At 40.7% G+C, this 21031-nt stretch overlaps 2 protein-coding genes across 5 annotated transcripts in view; one reads left to right on the top strand and one right to left on the bottom strand.

Moving 5' to 3' along the window:
* Positions 1-6383, bottom strand: part of PDXDC1 (pyridoxal dependent decarboxylase domain containing 1) — a 51460-nt gene extending 45077 nt beyond the window's left edge. Inside the window, exon 1 of one of the 2 annotated variants that reach the window (XM_067551071.1) lies at positions 6164-6383. In XM_067551071.1, the coding sequence (XP_067407172.1) occupies positions 6164-6184 (21 nt within the window). In that variant the 5' untranslated portion in view covers positions 6185-6383. The remainder of the gene's footprint in view (positions 1-6163) is intronic. The other variant, XM_067551070.1, reaches the window with a different exon arrangement.
* Positions 6384-10897: 4514 nt separating this feature from the next.
* BMERB1 (bMERB domain containing 1) overlaps positions 10898-21031 on the top strand; it is a 112843-nt gene continuing 102709 nt past the window's right edge. Inside the window, exons 1-4 of one of the 3 annotated variants that reach the window (XM_067551067.1) lie at positions 10898-11238; positions 15938-16008; positions 17309-17338; positions 17525-17811. In XM_067551067.1, the coding sequence (XP_067407168.1) occupies positions 10926-11238; positions 15938-16008; positions 17309-17338; positions 17525-17704 (594 nt within the window). In that variant the 5' untranslated portion in view covers positions 10898-10925 and the 3' untranslated portion in view covers positions 17705-17811. Of the gene's footprint in view, positions 11239-15937; positions 16009-17308; positions 17339-17524; positions 17812-21031 lie in introns of those variants that run through there. The other 2 variants (XM_067551069.1, XM_067551068.1) reach the window with 2 other exon arrangements.

The raw sequence follows: 21031 nt of genomic DNA, 5'->3' as shown, positions 1-21031 counted from the left end.
CAAACAAAAAACAAACAAACAGTAGGATGATGAAAAAAATAGTACCTTGGCTAACCAGCAGAGTAAAAGAGGCAGTTAGAGGCAAAAAGGCATCCTTTAAAAATTGGAAGTCAAATCCCACTGAGGAAAAGAAAAAGGAGCATAAACTCTGGCAAGTCAAATGTAGAAGTATAATAAGACAGGCCAAGAAAGAATTTGAAGAGCACCTAGCTATGGACACAAAACTAATATATTTATTTAAGTACATCAGAAGCAAGAAGCCTGCCAAGCAATCAGTGGAGCCACTGGATGAGCGAGGTGCTAAAGGAAAGGATCACTCAAGGAAAACAAGGCCATTGTGGAGAAACTAAATGTATTCTTTGCAGAGGATGTGGCAGAGATCCCCACATCCAAGCCCCCCCCCCCCTTTTTTTTTTTTTTAAAAAGATGACAAATATGAGTAACTGGCCCAGATTGAGATGTCAGAAGAAGTGATTTTGGAACAAACTGATAAATGAAACAATTATTAAGTCACTCATGAGTTCTGAAGGAACTCAGATTGCAAAACTGCTAACTGTGGTAAGCAATTTCATATTTATCACTTAAATCAGCCTGTGAACCAGATGACTGGAGAGTAGCTAACGTAAAGCCTATTTAAAAAAAAAAAAAAAAAAAAGCCAATTGCAGGCTGGTAAGCCTATCTTCTGTACCAGACAAATTGGCTGAAACTATATTAAAAAACAATTATCAGACAGCTAGATGGACATGATATGGTGGGGAAGAGTTAATATAGCTTTTGTAAAGAGAAATCATGCCTCACCAATGTATTACAATTCTTTGAGGGTGTCAATAAGTATGTGCACAAGAGTGATCCAGTCAGGTATCATATACCTGGACTTTCGGAAAGCCTTTGGCAAAGTCCCTCACAAAAAGATTTTAAGCATAGTATGCAGTCATAGAATAAGAGGGAAGGTCCTCTCATGGACCGGTAACCGGTTAAAAGATGGAAAACAAAAGATAGGACTAAATGGTCAGTTTTCAAAGTGGAGAGAAGTAAACAGCAGGGTCCCCAAAGGATCTGTACTGGGACATGTGTTGTTCAACATATTCATAAATTTTCTGGAAAAAGGAGTAAAGAGAGAAGTGGCAAATGTGCAGATGAAACTAAGTAATTATATTGAGTTAAGTCCAAGCTGACTGTGAAGAGCTACAAAGAGATCTCACAAAACTGAATGGGCAACAAAATGGCAGATGAAATTCTATGCTGACAAATGCAAAGTAATGCAAATTGGGAAAAAATAACCTCAGCTATATATACAAAATGAAAGGGCTTGAATTAACTGTTAGCACTCAAGAAAGATCTTGGAGCTATTGTGTATAGTTCTCTGAAAACATCTGCTCAATGCGCAGCAGCAGTCAGCAAAGCTAACAGAATGTTAGGAGAGGATAGATAAGACAGTAAATATCATAATGCCACTATATAAATCCATGGTATGCCCACACCCCAAATACTTCCTTTTGTTTGGATTACAGGGGATGGATCACTTGATGATTGCCTGTTTTGTTCATTTCCTCTGAAGCACTTGGCATTGGCCACTGTTGGAATACAGGATGCCAGACTAGATGGACCACTGGTCTGACCCAGTATGGCCATTCTTATGTCATAAAAGCATGTTGGAGGGCACAGACATAGATGCTTATCTTTTTCTATGTCTCATCATGGCTACTGGGGGGGGAAAAGTCAGAATGGGATTTCCCCTTTCAGGTCACACTACCTGAAGACCCTGTTACTTTCAGCCACAATTCCTTCCCCAGCAATAAGAGGCATTTTACTCTTATACGAGGTCACAGTCCCTCTAGCTGCTTGGGTTACAACAAACAGCAATGAAGCTTGATGAGTTGCGTGCTTTCAACTTCCACTTCTCCCATCAAGGATTTTTAAACAGTTTGGGGCCTCTTCTCCTCCAATCCACCAAAAACACCTATTGATACCCTCTTTTGCCTTTTATCATGTGTTTCCTTCAAATCATGCTTCGATAATCTAATTTTTGTTTATTTCTGCATTTCCTGCAAAGATATCCTTCCTTTATTGACCTTCCTTTAAGACTTTGTACTGTGTCCAGCTTTGTAGTTGGTGCCTCAGATCCTTGGCAATAATTGGCGTGTGAGAGATCTTATTTTCTGATTGAGATAAGGCTGAAGCCATGTGAAAAACAAATCAGTGTGTGTCAAGCCAGAATATCTCATTTTTGTTCACTTTTTTAATTTTACATTCTTAGTAGGCTGATACACTTTAGTATAGTTTTAGACAGGCCGGCAGAAGTTCACCCTAGATCTGCTCAGCACAACTTATAAGAACATCTATATTCACAAAGGAATAGTTAGTGTGAACATAAAAAAAGAAGCATCATTTGTGACAAATGCAGTGTATTTGTATTTACTTTAATTAAAGAATGTTATATTCTCTTCAGAAATGCCTTGTTTGAAACTTCAGAAAAAATTGGTACTCTCTGTTTTATCATCAGTGATAAAAGATGCATTGTTCATAACATTGATCTGTTTCCCAGCTAAAGTCATGTTATCCTGAAGGTTTATTCATTAGACCAAGTCAAGTTTTCCCCCAAAGCAGGTATACAAAAAACAGGTTTCAGAGAAATGGGGGGACCCAAGACCACATTCTATCTACTTCATCATTAGAGCTCATTCTGAATTTTTTTGCTTTTACGTATATATGTGTGTGTATTTATTTATTTATTTGGTCCCTATAATTTCTTTGACATGCAGCAGTGCTTACCCACAGATTTGTGATCACAAGTTTTCAGCAAAAGTTAGCAGAATTGTCATGGTAATAACAGCAACAACAAAAGAGTCAAAAATCACAGGCTGGGCATGGAACCAAAATAGATTTTCCATGTTTAGGGAAACAGTGAGCAATTCTAAACACAGAAGTTGCTTTATATTTACAGACCACTGAGCCATGTATTCTGAAGCAACAGAGGAAGGCAAAAATCCCACAAAAGGCACCTGGCCAACTGTGTATTGCAGGACTGGAGTTTTAGCAAGGTAAATTTTGAGGAAAGTGTTGGAAGAATCAAGGTATAAGTGAAAAAAAATCACAAATTTGTGTTAGCCGGACTACTTTTTAAACCCAATGCAGGTTTCCAAGTTTAACCCCAGGTTATTCTGAGGTTCCAAACAACAACATTTCAGGAAATGTGGCTCTTAGTTAAAATTAATACAAATTACACCGTGTGTGTCATGTGAGAGATGCAAGAGAATCTCCTGCAGTCTTTTGGGGAATTAAAGCTCACACCAAGAGTCCATTGGTCTGGTTCTGTGTGTTGTGTCTGAGGCTCTGCTCTGTACTGCTCTCCCATGCAGCATCAGGGTACACAGTTTCTGCAGTTCTCAAAAAAGTTTGTTCATCCGGCCTCTGAGACAAAGATTGTTTTTTCATCTGTGTTTGTATAGTCCCCTGCACAAACAAGACTGGGGCCTATAAGCACTACCATAATGTATATGTAAGCAGTGGTCAAATAATTTAATATTTTGGTTAACATTTACAGCAGAAAATGTGCCTTTTTCATCAAAAATTTTCAAAGTTTTTTGATCAGCTCTAATATGTTTTTAACAACTATTTACCATTACATCTAAAGAAAGCACATGAAACTTGTTCAGCCACCATTCTGTGACTTCTCTACCTATCTCAACACTAGGAAGTATTCCCAAGATGGGCAGCAAATTTTAAGCCAGGGAAATCAAGATTTTATCATGTAAAAGAGTGCAAGGTTTTCACCATGCAAAAACCCCAAGGTATGCAAAAGTGGAAGGAGTCTGGAATATGACTCTCCATATGTATCTAATTTTTTGTACATATAAAATAAAAAGATTTCGGAAGGGTTTGGGAATAATATCATGCTTAAAATTCAGCACATGCTACATTCTTTATAGGATCAGGGCATTACTCTCCTAAGTCTAGTCCATTCTAAAAAAAAAAAAAAAATTATGTTAACACATATTATTAAACATGATTTTGACCATGATGTGGGTACAGGATGGTTATGTTTAAAAATGAACTGGCTTGTCATGGGTAATCTTAGGGTCCTCCACAAGGAGTTACATTGTAGTAGTTAACACTTTTTCTAACATGATGTTTTTTCTCAGTTTAAAAGTCCTTACATTAAAAACAAATATAGAAGAACACTAACCTTCTCCTTATGGCAGCCTTTAACATTTAACCCCAAATCTATGCTTTTTATGCTTCTACTGTGGTAGCATAATAAAACAAGATAAAAAAAGTTTTCAGTTGGTTTGTCAGTAGTGTCAGATACTGACTTTATAAGATGTAAAGAAAACTTCTTCCATAATATGTCACATTCATTAAATAACTGCATAGTTTACTATGCAGTTAAATGGCCTCAGACAGAAAACAGATGACGTTAGTAACCATAATTAAACCTCACCCAAGCAGTTTAAATCCTTTAGAACCAGGATAAACTGCTGTAATTTTTGCTGGCACTATGGAATAAATACATTGAGCTTTCCAGGCCTACTGCATACCCTTCAAAACAATATTACTCTCCTCAACAAATATTAAAATCAAGTCAAATTATGGGAAATGAACACAAACACCACAAAGATACATTTTGGCTTTTACTACCATTTAATTTCTTAAAATACATCTTATTCAAAGTCACCTAACTGATATCCAAACAAGTATAAAACTGAAGTATCAAAGTTACAGTGTTGTGTATATATATTATGTAGCAGTAGAAAAACTGCCTAAACTTACTTTTCTTAAACACCACATGTAAAATATATAATATTCTTAATACTGATATGTAAAAAATGTTGATAAAATGAATGATTAAACACATAATACAATTATGTTAAACACATAATACAATTACTGGTTAAACACATAATACAATTACTTCCTTATGACTTGTAGAGCAGATCTCCTGCTACCATTCTAGCACCTGCTGTATTTTAGTGGTGTACATGCTACCATGAGTGTTACCCTGGACTAGTTCTCTAGAGAGACTCACTTAAAGACTGCAACAGAGGGCATAGGCTTTTCTAACAGGTTTTACAGGATCCAGGCTTGTGTGTTCAGTGTGTTGGACACCAGAACAAGAAGCATGAAGGGGGAAAAACCATAAAGTGAGAAAGGGGAAAGGGATTAACTAACATTCTCTCCATCATCCTGTTCAAAATCAACATGCTTAGGAAACAAGGTCCACCTCATTTTAAGTGCATAGTATATATTCCCAAAGGGGGAATCCTGAAAAGTATCTCAAAACATAAGGAGATTCACATGTGCTTTGAGCGCTAAGCAATGTGACTTGTTTTTGTTTTGTTTTGTCTGTGACTCAGTGCTTCACGACATGAACTGACTACTCATACCAATGTCATACCACTGATGTTGGACTCAGGATATTAGAGACACAAGTTCTGTTTGGGGTTTTTTACATGATCTCCAGGTAGGTTTCCTGATATTTTCCTGTGGTAGGACTATGTGATGATTTCTTATTTGAGGTGGTCCCTTCTGGAGTATGTTCAGACCAATGTCACTCACCCTTTCTCCATTGAGAAGGGCTAGGTAGTTCTGGGACACCATAAAGAGCCCTGTGATATCAGATCATCTGATACCCGGAACAGAACAACAAAACACTGAATGATAGTCACCACGTCAATCACCTCTTCTTCAAATGTACATTGTTGAGGGAAGAATGGAAGATGAGCCCTGTCCTCTTGCTTATAAATACATTATTCTATTTAGATTTAGTTGCAGGGAGGAGGTGAGAGGGCCGGGGAGAATCCTCCCTCCCTTCCCCCCATTCACCTTAAACCTGCAGGCCCTGTCTCTGAGCGCTCAATAGCTTCTCAGACGAGGGGGCATTTTTCTATGGCTTGTGAAATAATCCTCTGAAAACCAGTAGGACTCTCCCCCCTTATCCAGCAGGCACTTTCGACCTACTCAGCAAGTACCTCTCCGCAGAGAAGCATATCCCCTCTGGGGCAACAAACCTGCATTAGCAAAACATTCCCCGCCCCCCCCGTGGATCAGGCCGCCGCCCCGACTCAGGTACACCTTTGCCCCCTCACACTAGACACACCCGCAACGTTTCTTCCCCTCCTCGCGCCGGGCTCCCCCAGCCCTGCCCCTCCCGCACCCACAGACCTTCTCCAGGGAGCTCTCCATGGCCAGGCGCGTTCTCGGGTACGACTCGTCCTCCTCCTCCTCCCCTCGGGGCACTTCCGCCTTCTCCCGACTGGGAGCCGGCTCCACGCTGGCAGCGCTGACGAGAGCAGCCAGCTGAGGGAGGGGGCAGGGAGGAAACGGGCTCGCCAAGGAGAGGGAAGGGACCAGTCACACCAGGCCTTCCCAGCATCCGTAGTCGGCTGTGTGACAGAGGTGGGATGTACCAATCTGGGAGACTAAAGGGGTGGGACAAAAGGCAGACCGGGAAGCTGCGCGCCATCCGAGCCGGACACACCCAGAGCTGCGATGACGGCAGGCTGGATGCAGGATCTGATCTTCGTCTTCAACCCCAAGATTAACCCCTTTCCTGCTTGTCTCCTCCCTCTTCTTTGTCCAATGGAACATTCCATAGGAGAGTGGGGCCGAAGAGAGGATGTATGAGCATGCGCAACATTTCTACACCAGTAGCAGCAGGCTGGTGGCTGGGCTGGGTGCGGCAGCGCAGGCGGACCCCGCTGAAGGCTCTAGCGGCGGGTTCGAATCTAGCTGTGGCGGGGAGGGCGGCGGTGTAGGACGAAGGGCTGCAGGTGTTTTCGTAAATCCCTCCAGGATTGAAGGGTGGCTGCTGATCAGGAGACATGGGTGTTGTATGGTCACGGCGCCCAGCCCGGGGTGAGCCTGCCTGTATGGAAGTTGTTGCTATTGGGAGATCTGTGTTCAATGAATTCGTCTGTGCACAAACTGTCATCCCCGCAGCTGCAACCATCGTTGCTATTCGCGGAGGGTGCCAGGATTAACATGACTAATTTAAGGACGGACCTCGATAGATTTATGCACGAGATTGTAGGGGGTCGTCTGCAATAACATGGAACTGGGTTCAATGACCCAGGTGATCCAGTCTAGCTCTACCTACCTATGATTATCTGGGGCATAAAACACTGAACTACTCTCAACTGCAGGTAGTCACCTCGCATCCGTATTTTGCTCCACATTGGTTGGGGAAGGTGACACTTACTGTTCTGGAGCGTTTAATCCAACATTTAACTAAAGTCATCATACCGTTCCAAGCCTGTGCAAACAATGTCAAGTGCTAGATCAAATTAGAGCATTCAGAATGGTTTAAATTAAAATAATAACTTAATCCAAAAAAGAAAAGAAAGAGACTAGGAATATAACATTTATCCCACAGGCTGAAAACATTGTAGCAGATTATTATCAAACATTTAAAAGCTTGAATTTTTTTCTTTAAAGTCATTAAGTACAAAAATATATCAAGGCTTTGATATGCTCTGATTCTTTGAAAGAGAACATTTATGGTAATTTAAAAGGACAATACTGAATAATTTTATAATGGATTTTAGTTTTATATTTGAAAATCTGTTGTTTGTGCCCAATTCTGTAATCTGTAGGCTAATCTTGCATTGACTTCAAAGGCAGTTTTGGATGGCTAGGAATACAGGATTGATCCCTCAATGCCTGATCTTGAGCTCATATTCCAGGCATTCAGTTCTTGTAAGGATCAAGCCATTAGGCCCTGATCTTGCAATTATTTTTGTACATGTTTAATTTTACACACACTAAATAGTCTCTTTGAAGTCAATGGGAAAATCACATGTCTGAATCTTTGCAAAGTCCTGCCATAGTTTGTGATATATTTTTTGAAAGCTGAAGATATTTTCGCACCTTAAGGGTCTGCCTATATGGATTGCTTTGCACAATTAGAGCCTCTTTATTCTATTCTCACTTAATATTTGGCAACATTTTTTTCTCTCTCTGTAATTTCAATGAAGCTGAAATTAATATGGTTTTAACTGTATCATGAACAACAAAACATTTTCATTTCCTATCATATGTAATTTGTTATGCAAGAAATAGCAGCAGTTTTAAGCCCTACCAACACTAATCTTTAGACAGACTTTGGGAACCCTGTTTAAAATAATTTCAAAAATATATTTTCATCTAAACTGAATACATTTTAAATCAGGGTTCTAATATGGTCAGTTGCCATCCATGCAGCCTATCCAGTGTTTAGAAACTGGTTTGGTCTTGGTTCCCTAACTCTGTTGAACCTCAGTGTGGGTGGGCCCGTAAGATGGGCTCCTAGGTGTTATGATAATATAAATATTAATAACAATAACATTTTAGCAGCTTTCTTTCAGTCATCTCTCCTTCCTGACTAGTGCTTCTACAACTGCCAGCATGTGAGAGAATATTGCTGAGAGTGCTCATAATATTATTAAAAGAGCAAAACAAGACAATCTCCTTTTCAGAAGAAAAACCCTAGCAGCATTATTATAATTCCAGATATTGGGAAACACACTGTATTTTATAAAATAATGTTTTGTCATTAGCCTTTACAAAAACCTTGACTGTCCTACCAAATTTCTCAGTGCCTCTTTCATCTGTGTGCTACACTGGTCCCTGAAACTACTGCAGGTCAAGGCTTCTCCATTTTCAAGTGCACTGGGTTTACCAAAGGATGTCATCACAACACTCAGAATAACTGGCCTGATCCTGTTCTAGATTTGCTATTTACTACACCTGAGAGAAAGAACAGGCCCAATGTTTGTATGTTAACTGTTGATTCTGGAGTATAAACAATTTCCCCCAAAACAGGATTAAAGCCAGTGCATGATTGTCCATTATAGTATTATTATTGTTACTATTTTGTATTTATTTATATGTATTTATTTATTGTGAGGGGCTTACCTTGCTAGACACTGCATAAACACATAGTTAGAGAAAGTCTCTGTTTGAAAGAGTTTACAGTCTAAATAGACAAAACAGATAAAGTGTGAAGAAAGGAAATGTATTATTCCCTTTTTATAGACCAAGAACTGAGACGTGAAGAAATCAATGGGCTAGTTTTCAAAGGTGCTGAGCCTACGGCAGAAGAGACTGGGATTGTGGCACAATGGATCTCCCATGATTCACATATTACATGAAGTTATGGGTTTATTATGCACGCAGCATAAAAGTCTCTGTTTTTTTCCCAATGTATTTGCTTATATTTTCCCCATTTAGAATGTTGCATTTTAAATAAGGCAATACCTAACTCTGGTCTCTGTAGCCTACACAATATACTTATCCTAAATGCAATACATTACTGTCAGTTCTTCTTTCTTTATGGCGTATTTAGCCAGATTTTGGCTGACAAAGCTTCCCAAGCTGTAATGTTTTCTGATACAGTCTAAAATGTATTAATAATATCCAAATATATGTCATGTGGATGTACTATCTTCCCTTCACCCACTAATTCTATAATTCTCCCAGAAAAGATAATCAGATTTGTCTGATTCCAGTAGTCCCCAAAGCAATCTGCAGTTGGGATCTACAGATGCCTTCTCAGCACCTAGAAGTCCTTTTCAATAGCTTTGTCAGACTGTCAACCTACATCAGCAATACACTGGTAAAGTGCATCTGTTTCATAGGTATTCTGATTTTCCTTTGAAAGGATTTCTCCATATGCCGGTATAATTTCCTGCACAGGTGAGTTAGTTAACATAAATCATATTATTTCAATGGAAATGTGGCCCTTATGAAAGGACTTCAGAGTTCATTGGTCCAGTGTTCACATCACAAAACTCACCACCACAGCTGTTAGTAGAGCTGTCAAGGACTGATTGAACAAAGAGACTGAACTACCACCTCCCTGCTGGAAATGGTTCCCTAGGCTGGATTCCAGGGCTGTCAGTCCAGCACCTTTCACAAGTACAAGATTCATGATATATATATCAAATTATTTTGGGGGTCATAGCTATGTGCAGTTTTGATATAGCTATACAGGAGTCTGCTTTACAAATAGAAATGACTTTTGCTATTTCCCTGGATCTCATCAATTTTCAATATATACTTTCCTCTGCTTTGATTTAGATGCTGAGTAGGGGAAATGCAAAAGAGATTTGATTTTCTTTTTCTTCTTTGAAAAACAAAATAGAACCAGCTACAGCTCTCAGGTCAAGTTTAGCTAATACTTTTAATGCAGCCCCTGCAGTAGTGAGGCAGGCAGGCAGGTCAGGTAGGGACAGGAAAAACTTGTGATGAGGGGAGTTTAATAAAATAACATTTAATAACAAACATTTGGATGGGTTATTAAACCTTGTGTTCGCAGGCTTAAGCAAATCTCCAACTATGAGAGATCAGAAGGAGAAGTCTTTGGAATGATCTGCCCCCCCCCTTTCCCCCCCACAGACCTACAGCAGGGTTCTTACTCCATCCTCTGAGGCATCATTGGAGACAGGATATGGCTGGGCTTAGATGGTCTGATCCAGTATGGCAATTCCTGTGTTAACTGGGACCAGGAAGTTTGAGATAAATGGGGAGGGGGTTTTGTCTGCTGGGTTTTAAGAACTGGGGAAGGGTTTATGGCCGGGCAGCGGTGAGGAGAAACGTGAGGGCTTCTTTGAGGAGAGGACAAAGGTCCCACAGGAGGAGGGGCAGATCTGAGAAATTGGGGGTAGTTCCTGCAGGGGAGATAATGACCGGAACAGGCCTAGTGGGGAGAGGGAGGCAGGGGAGCATATGCTAGTGTGTCTAGAAAGGGCAGGGAGAGACGGGTAGGACTGGCAAGGGCGGGGGCATATGTGGCTGGGGGACAGCAGGGAGGGGGAGGAGGACAGGCTAGGGGCGGGGGCATGTCTGAGAAGAAGGGGGCGGGCGAGAGGCTCGGGGTGGGGCGGAAGAGGCAGCACAGCTGCCGGCGGCGGTGGGTGGTGAGCCGGCACGGAAGGCCGGGGAGCCGATGGCCGGGGCTCTGCTCCGGCGCGGGGTGCGCCGGTTCCCCTGGCTCTGCAACGTGCTGCTCTACGGCAGCCTCTTCTCGGCCGGGGACGCGGCTCAGCAGCTGCTGCGGCGACGCCCGGGGCAGGAGCCCGACTGGGCGCAGACCCGGCACGTGGCGCTGGTGGCCGTCACCTTTCACGGCAACTTCAACTACGTGTGGCTGCGGGGGCTGGAGCGGGCGCTGCCCGGCCGGGCGCCCGGCGTGGTGCTGGCCAAGGTGCTGTGCGACCAGCTCGTGGGGGCGCCCATCGCCATCCTGGCCTTCTACACGGGTGAGTGCGGCCGGGAGCGGGCCTGAGCCCTCCGCGCCCCCTCCCCATGCCTCACTTCCCTCCTCATGGCTGAGTCCCCCATGTCCCCTCCCTATGGCCGAGCCCCCTGCACCTCCTCCCCATGGCTCAGTCGTTCCCCCCCCCCCCCCGTGCCCTCTCCCCAGGGCTCAGTCCCTGCCTTCCTACCCCATGGCTGAGCCCCACTACATCTCATTCCCATGGCTCAGCCCCCTTTCCGTGGCCGAGTCCCCAGCGCCCCCTCCCCATGGCTCAGTCCCTGCACTTGCTCCCGATGGCTCAGCCTCAGTGCCTCCTCTCTACAGCTGAGCTCCCCGCACCCCCTCCCCATGGATCACTCCCCTCCCAGTGGCTGAGCCCTCTGCACTCCCTCCCCATGGCCCAGCCCCAGTGCATCCTCCCCATGGCTCAGTCCATTGTGTCCCCTCACCATGGCCGAGCCCTCTGAAACCCATCCCCTTGCTGATCCCCTGCAACCCTGCACCATAGCTGAACACTCTTCAACCTCTTCCTATGGTTGAGCTTCCTGTACTCGCTGCACCCCTTTCCACTAATGGGGCCCCGCAAAACCCCTCATCCATGTCTGAGATCATGCTCCCTATTGCACCTCAACACCATGTTGGAGCTCTCTGCACGCTCATCCCATGAGTCAAATCACTCTGTCCCTTCCTCCAGAAGGGGTTGGTTGAGCCACTGCCCACCCCTAGCAGCAAGGAATGGTCGTGTCCCATGCACTATATGCTAAAGTGACCTTTGTCATCTGATTTATCCAAGCTGCTTCTTCAGTTTCCCCAGGTGGGATATTTGCATTCCATGTGCTTTATTGGACCTTGAGTCTTTTGAACAAGACCTTTAAAGAGCAGTGTGCTAGCAGTAAGGGCCAAATTTTTTGGGCGGCCTTGGTTTTGAGGATGTGCAAAAGAATAATTGGTCACGACTGTTTTAGAAAGCAGTATGGGAAGTCCTGCAATATTCTAGCAGGCATCAGCAGGTGTGCACTCCTGCAAATGGTTATACAACCAAAATCATGGACAGTTGAAAATGTGACCCCAACATAAGAGCAGAGATTTGATCTGGTGTCACTAAATAAAATCCCACCTCCCTCTGCCAGTGTTTTGTATTATGTTGTTCACTTGTTGTCTGTTATGTGGATCCCCAGTAGATTTTCAATGGGACTATTTTTGTAGGGCCTAATCCTTCAAGACACTGAGTGTCTTCTGCAAGGTGCCATTTACACTCAGTTCCTCACACAATGCACACAGCAGCTCACACATTGTACCCATAGTCGGGAAAGCAATTCTGGGATTCTTTAGAATGCATGCAAATGTAATTCGTTATTAATACCACCTACATAGTGAACATTTATATAGTAGGTTGGATTCACTTCTGCATGATTTGTGTTTTGCCTGAATTACTTCAATGATTTCAATAAATTGCATAGTGCAAAAGTGGTAAATTAGGCCCACAGCCTTTAATTAATCCCAAATAATCTGAAGCACTTTACAGACTGATTGTACAAACTATATCTAATGAAATCTGTGTTACTTTCCTCATTACTCAACATCAGTCGCCTCCTAGCTGAAACATTACTGATGTTTAACAGCAAATGTCAGCATTACACAACAGGTTAGGAACTGAACTATACCATATCCAGTTTTAGGAGTATACACAAGTGGTGGAACACTGCAATTAGAGGTGGTGAGCATAATATGTAATCTTAAAAAAGATAATGAATGTGAAGACATTAAAAAATGAGTGGGAGGAGTAGAAAGAAATAATTTAAAAAACCATTATAGAAAAAACTATTGTAAAATTAGACTACCATTTAATTTAAACCATATGAGGAATAAGACCTAAGGGCTTGTCTACTCATGAAAGTTAATCCAAAATAAAATGGGCATGTGAATTTAAAGTGGGATATCTATTATTGATTAGCTCCATGTGTGGATGCTTTTATTACAGAATAAATGAGTTTATACTGAATTATCGTAATCCAAAATGGATTAACCTAAATTGCACAAAGGCACTCTTAGTGCAGAATAAGAGTTTACACATGGGGAAGTATTGTGCGCAATAGCTATTTTGGGCCTTTTCTCCATGTAGACAAGCCCTTAGGTGGTTAGACTCTTTTAACATTGTGAGTATCATGATATTCTCATTTTATGGTCCAGACAAAGTGATCATTGAAGATATGATTAGAGGGAAATGAAGAGACAGAATAAACCCATAGCTAGTACAAATTTTGACTCTTATCAAATGCTATTGGCCTACTCACCATTATGAATAAATACGTGCACAAAAATGACTTGATTAGAAGGACCAAGTAAACTATACAGATGGAACTGAAATCCCTGGATATTGTACTGTAATAGGATAGCTATACAGTGTTACAGGATAGGTATAATATCACATATATAATAGTAGACATATTGTGTAGATGGAGAGATATTGCTAGCCACTACATACCAATATACCATGGCATGCAAATATCCATTATAGTGGTCCAATCCTGAGTTGTGCTGTCCATCTTCAACTCCCACTGGGTACAGTATGTGTATATTCATAGATTCGTAGATTTTAAGATCAGAAGGGATCATTATAGTCATGTAGTTTAAGCTCCTGCATAATACAGGCCATAACTTCTGGTTGGCTTAGAGCACATCTTTTGCAAAGGCATCCAACACCTCCAAACTCCATCTATGCTACATTGTTCCATTACTATTCAATATTTGCATCTTATTTCCAGTTTGAATTTGTCTAACTTTTAACTTCCAGCCATTGTTGCAGGTGGCCAGTCTCCTCTGGATCAGGCTCCTTTTGTGTAATGACATAACTCCAATGGGTATATTCCTAGGAGCACAGTGGGCAGTAGATCAGCTAGTGTGTGTATAAATTTCAAACTGTTGTCCACAATATATTAAACAAGTACATTTTTAGGGCTACTCTGCTCTTCAGAACTAGACTGTGGGACTAATTAAAGGTGCTGTATGTGGTGGCAAAAATGGCATTTTGTCATCTAATCCTGAGCAAAATGCTGAGCCCTGTCTACACCATAGTGTCTGTTGCTGCTACCATTGATGAATTATCCATCCCATTTTTGTCACTGTAGATGCAGCATAGTAGATTTAGTTTGGATCACCAATTTGGTGTCATCACTGAAGATTAAGAGAATCAGTAGATCAGGAGATGTGATCTAGAAGGATAAAGCAGCCATGCAGAATGTTTGCCCTTCCTTATTATCACTCTAACTTTTCTTTCAAAGTGACTTGTAACATTATTGACCTTGGCACAAAAAGTGGGAGTGTGCTAATAAAGTTTGTGGATTATACAAAGTTGGGAGGTATTGCTAATACAGAGAAAGACTGGATAGAGAGAGAAAAAGATATCATACAACAAGATCTGGATGACTTTGTAAACTGGAGTAATAAAAATAGGATGAAATTTAATAGTGGAAAGTACAAGGTCATGCACTTAAGGACTTATAACAAAAACTTTTGCTATAAGCTGGGGACGCATCAGTTGGAGGTAACAGAGGAAGAGAAGGATCTAGGCATATTGGTTGATCACAGGATGACTATTAGCCGCCGATGTGATGTGGCTGTGAAAAAAACTAATGCGGTCCTAGGATACATCAGGCAAGACATTTCCAGTAGCGATAGGGAAGTGTTAGTACCGTTATACAAGGCGTTGGTGAGACTTCATCTGGAATACTGTGTGCAGTTCTGGTCTCCCATGTTTAAGAAAGACGAATTCAAACTGGAACAGGTGCAGAGAAAGGCAACTAGGATGATCTGAGAAATGGAAAACTTGCCTTATGAGAGGAGATTCAAAGAGCTTGGCTTGTTTAGCCTGACCAAAAGAAGGCTGAGGGGAGATATGATTACTCTCTATAAATACATCAGAGGGATAAATACCAGGGAGGGAGAGGAATTATTTAAGTTCAGCACCAATGTGGACGCAAGAACAAATGGATATAAACTGGCCATCAGGAAGTTTAGACTTGAAATTAGATGAAGGTTTCTAACCATCAGGGGAGTGAAGTTCTGGAACAGCCTTCCAAGGGGAGTAGTGGGGGCAAGAAACCTAGCTGGCTTCAAGACTGAGCTTGATAAATTTATGGAAGGGATGGTATGATGGGACAGCCTAGTTTGGCAATTGACTGATCTTAGATCACTAGCGGTAAATATGCCCAATGGCCTGTGAAGGGATTTTAGATGGGGCGGGTTCCGAGTTACTACTGAGAATTCTTTCTGGGTGTCTGACTGGTGAGTCTTGCCCACATGCTCAGGGTTTAACTGATTGCCATATTTGGGGTCGGGAAGGAATTATCCCCCAAGGCAGATTCACATAGGCCTTGGGGGTTTTTCCTCTGTAACATGGGGCACAGGTCACTTGCTGGTAGATTCTCTGTACCTTGAAGTCTTTAAATCATCATTTGAAGACTTCAATAACTCAATCTTAGCTTAAGGGTTTATTAAAGGAGTGGGTGCGTGAACTTCTGTGGCTTGCGTTGTGCAGGGGGTCATACTATATGATCATATTGGTCCCTTCTGACCTTATAGTCTATGAGTCTATTGTGACAGAATGTGAAAATTCTGATGCAATAAATAAATAAACAAATAAATAATAAAAGTTGACTTTTTTGCAATCTTTCTGATTTTCCTAAACTCTTTGCCAACAGGCATGAGTATACTTCAGGGGAAAGAGAACATTTTCTCTGACTGTAAAAAGAAATTCTGGAATACATATAAGGTGAGGCAAACAGTTGATTAATCTCTCTGTTAAGCAAAACAATTAATGTTATTGAATGTTACAGTTAAATCGAAACAGGCTGTTAGCCCCCAACATTGTTTCTGTTTTAATTCTACTTCCTCTCACTTCTTTTGTTTTGGGATTCTGTGCAGGGGGCTCCATGCAGAGCTGCAGTAATACTGAATTATGGGTAACCAAGTACCACTACCATCTCCAGTTGGGCAAACTGATTCCATCCTTAAATTGTACAGTATATGTGTTCACAAATGCACTTGAATCCATGTCAATGACAGCATCCACAGTGTAACAAAGATAATTACAGTCAAGGGCTGTAGTACCATTTATCTTGAGAATTAGGCACACATTGGTGCATAGTTAGTAATACAGTTGGCACCACTTTCTTGAACACCTGTTAACAACATTAAGGAGTCAGTTTCAGCCTGTACTTTTCACTGACAGTTTTTCTTTCTTTTAATAACATTTGTAAAACTACAGATATCCAATTTTAGCTCATTTCTCTATGTTAGTGGAAATGGTAGATAGGTGACACTAACAAGTGTGAATTAAAATATCACAGATCCTGAAACTGAGCAAATCAGGGACTTTCAAGATTTTCCAGGCCTTGGAAGAAAAATACATCATGAGAAAAAAATTATCAGGATAAACTCTGCAATATAGTCTGCATTTCATCTCTCATCATGGAACTCCTGCACTTCGAGGATAAAAAGGCATTTTTTGTCACCATGAAGGGTGTTCTTATAACCAGTGCCCACTGTATCTTTGTAAAAACATTTGGTTTAAGAGTGTCCTTCCACTGATCTTGCTTACTCTGAGTAAATTAATTAATCAGTTCAGCTCTGAGAAAGGGGTTTACAGTGTATGAACAAGTAGAAGGAGCATTGCAAGTATGACATAAATATAAAGTTCAGTTGGTATTTTTCATTCACAGCTGAAATAAACATTCACTCATTTAAACATTTGTTCACCCATCTGATAAATGTGCTTATGTGTCAGGCATCATGTGACTCTGAAGTTCACATTGTGGTCAGATTTTTTTATATAAACTGAGGCAGAATAATCTCTTAGACATTCTTAGAATAGCAGCTGATGGAGGTTATTAGTAGTTTTGATATTATCACCTCTTTATTCGAACAGCCTAATCTGAAATTGAACACCTCTTATTAACTTTTTTGAGGTATTTCCTAGTTCTTGTTAAATACTGTCAATAAAAAGGAATACTTGAAATAAATCCCTGTCATTGAAATGCATAATAGTAATTTATCCATCACTTTCATTTCAGACTGGGCTGATGTACTGGCCTTTTGTGCAGGTGAGTTTCAAGTTAACCCTCAGTACTAATCCAATAACCCTTTCTTTGCCATACAGTCCTATCCTACATTGTGTCAATCCAGTTGTCCCATTGAAGTCAATGGAATTTCTGGGTATATATGGAATGCAGGATCAGGTCCTAACATTGTCTGGAGCACTAAATTAACTCTCTCTCTTTCCAACACAGCTTTCAAACTTCGTTCTGGTCCCTGTTTACCTGAGAACAGCTTACACTGGGCTCTGTGGCTTTCTCTGGGCTATCTTCATTTGCTTTTCACAACAGAGTGGTGATGGGACAGCAAAGTCGGCTTTTATGTGGCTCCAAAGAGAGAAGGTCAATGCAGATGGAGAACCGTCAGAGAAATGAGAAAGTTGTTTAATGAAGTATTTGTTTTAAATGGTTAAACTGGGCTTATAAGAGGCAATGAATTGCACTGCCAGCTGATTGCTGTGTTTTAAAATGAATCTTCATCCCAGGGCTCAGTAGTCATTATATACAGTCATTATATACAGTGGAATTGTTTTGGCACCTGTTATTTTCACAGAAAGGAGGCCAGTTGCATATTGGTGTTTAATTATTTTCATGCTGCCAGCCTGTCTCCTCTGGGGACTCTAGCCACTTGCTTGTTACAGGGCAGTGAGAGCATTTGCACAACATGGCAGCTAGTTTCACTGAGGAGAAATATTAACTGCAATTTAATTTTCAAGCAACATCTATTTGCTAGAAAAGGAGGAATAGAATATTAAATCATCAGTGTTTATACTTGCCAATTACTATCAGAGCAAGATTCCTTTTGCATTCACTGGAGTTTTCGCTGAATTTTAAACTATTGTATTGAATCAATATTTATTTGGAGAAAAAATTGTACTTTATTTCATAGGAACCAATTATAACATATTTTAAACTGTTAGTTTAACCTGAATGAGAATCTGTACAAAGGCTCAGCCTTGCAAAGTTTACCAGCCTAAGCACAAAATGTATTTGCCCATCCTCTACAATGACCAGTGATAAGGAAAAATTAATACTTTATGTACTTGTCTATTTAGCATAGTTGTCCAAGTGGAGTGAGTGAATGGAATTTTGCAAGGTTGATATAGCTGTCGAATTGTTATTGCTGTGTGTGTATTTAATGTCCTCAAGATAATGAGGCAATTAAAAGGTGGCTTTATTTATTCTGGTTAGTACTTTTAAAATCAAAATTATATTTGGATATTTGTACTCCTTTTCAGTAAGAGTCAGATTGTATGGAGTATGGATGAAGGTGTGTGATATAGAGAATACATAACATTCAAAGCAAATTAGAAATAATGTGCTCAAATTAATGCTTTTTTGTGATAACTCTATTACAAGTAGTGCTTTTATTTTGATTTCTGCATGTGCCTTAAATGTATAGTGATGAACTGCATTCATTTAGAAGAAAGGAACTTTGGAGAAGTGCCATTGCAGGGAAAATAAAAGCTTACTTTAGGTAGGAGAGAAATTGACAAGGATTTCAAGAGAATACACTTTCTCTGTGAGCTGCGGTAAGCCGTGATGTGGAAAGCGTTCCATTGCTGATCGTTTTTGAACTTCTACTAATAAATGTGACATCTCTTAGGATTGAAGATAATAAGAAATAAGGTTCAGTTTGATATCAGATTACTAATCCCTCATACAGAGTTGAAAGACATCACTATCAGTTATTTCCTCTTACCTGTTTCTTTACCTTGTCAGTATGCACAAAATGAAAATGTTGTTAAGAATATAGTTTTGGGAGAAAAAATAAGATATAGTGAGATATAGTGTTGTTTTGTTATGTGCTACTAACAATATGCCATCTTCCACCCTTGAAGTAGCTGCAATTCATTGGTGGATGAAATGATTCATATATAGTTAAAATTGTTAGTAAAATTTGTAATGAGTGGAACACTTCTCTTATATTTTTAAAGTTTTGGATGTTTATACAAGCTGTGCATTAGTGCTGTACACTTTTCTGATGGCAGTTAATTGTTTAGGAACTTGGCTTAAATAGAGTTTTGTCTGGGTCAGGACTTCAGGATTTATCTCCCTGTTTCTTTTATTTGCTGTATGTAGAAAGGTAGTTCTTCATTCCTTTGCTCTTTTATGTAGTCACACTGGAGCATGTAGTTCTTTTGTTTCAGTGAATTTGAGAATCTAATAATCCTTTTACTCCTTCCATTTCTCTTGAAAAGTTGATATGTAAGTAACCCTGATCTCTCTTCTTGTTCTAAATCCTCTTTGTAATGACCAGTTTTGGCAGTTAGTATGAGTGTGTCAAGGATGGGAGATGCAAAACAATGTGGTTATCTTGGGCCAGATCCTCTGCTGGTGGACATTGGCATAGCTCCTTTAACGTTTTCAGATCTCTGTCAGTGTACACCAGCCGAGGATCTGGCCACTCACGTTTTGAAAATACTATAATTTCTTAGCACTTTATAGATTAGGAGACTCTAATATGACTTTTCTTACATATGCGCATTTGTATTTGCCTTCTCTGCAAGGCAGGGCTAATGAGTTGGTGATTCAACTAATCAAAAAGAACTTCCAAAGTATCAAACCATGGACCAGCAGCTGGGCAGGTTTGTCCTTATGTGTGTTTGGTGCATGTTTCATAGATGGTTCCAGAGAGTCCACACAAAGGAGCTACTCTAGACTTACTACCAACTGGCTAGGTATAAGAAGTCAAGGAGGCCTATACCTCTGGCTAGGTATAAGAAGTCAAGGAGGTATTCAGCAAAATGAGAGAACTCTCTGCCATCAGCTATCAGGCATGTATTCATATGACACTTCCATTTCATGGGATTGTTTCTAAGATCAAATGGGTAGAGAAGACAAATTCTGACCAGGTGTGTGATAGTAACGTGGTTTTATTCAGGATAGCTTATACGGGGTTTGAATTTACCCACATGAGAATTTGAAAATCGGTTTTCCAATTACACTCATTTTTAAAAAAATCTACTTCCCTAAATCATTTTGATATGTGATTCACATTCTGCTGGAGGGTGAGGAGTTGATTTCCCAGCAAAGAAAGGGAGAGATCAAGGAAGCAGGGGTTTGTCTAAAACAAACATTTCTTAATTTCTAAAAGTGGCACTTCAACAAGTACTTTTTATTTAAGCTTTTGCTGCTGAGCTGGTCTTTCTAAAGTCAGCATTTCAAGGGGTGTTGCTCTTCTCCTGTGAAACTCTGCCTTGAAAACTATTTACTTCTCTGGAGAACTCGGCAGCACTTTGGAAAGCTTTGAGTTTGTCTGTCAAACTACCTTGCTTTTGAGGAAAGGCAGCTTAATCAGACAGGTGGAGATACACTAGCAATGGGTGAATCCCCAAGTGGCACAGAGAGAGCAATGGCCCTGAGACTTTTCTAGATTACACTGGGGCCAAACCAGCTCTCCGCTGTCCCCAGGATTAGAGAAAAAGAAAAGTAGTTTAAAGCCATCTTTGCTCATTCTCTCCTCAACTGCACAGAGGGGTTAATGGCCCTGTAAACTTAGTTAATCTGTAATAAAATAAAATAAGTAACAGTTGATACTGTAAATTGTTTTCTTACATAAGCATTATAGAAGAGTTCCAGAGGGGAAGCCATGTTAGTTTGTATACAGCAAAAACAATGAGAGTTCTGTGGCACTTTAAAGACTAACAAATTTAATTTTAGCAGGCATAAGCTTTCGTGAGGCTCAGCTCACTTCGTCAG

The sequence above is a fragment of the Emydura macquarii genome, unplaced genomic scaffold, assembly GCF_026122565.2.
Source record: "Emydura macquarii macquarii isolate MOO-44397 ecotype Brisbane River unplaced genomic scaffold, CSIRO-AGI_Emac_v2 contig_1348, whole genome shotgun sequence".
In the NCBI taxonomy this organism is placed as follows: domain Eukaryota; kingdom Metazoa; phylum Chordata; order Testudines; family Chelidae; genus Emydura; species Emydura macquarii.
Note: the sequence above shows the minus strand (reverse complement) of the source record. Positions and strands in the feature narration are given on the sequence as shown.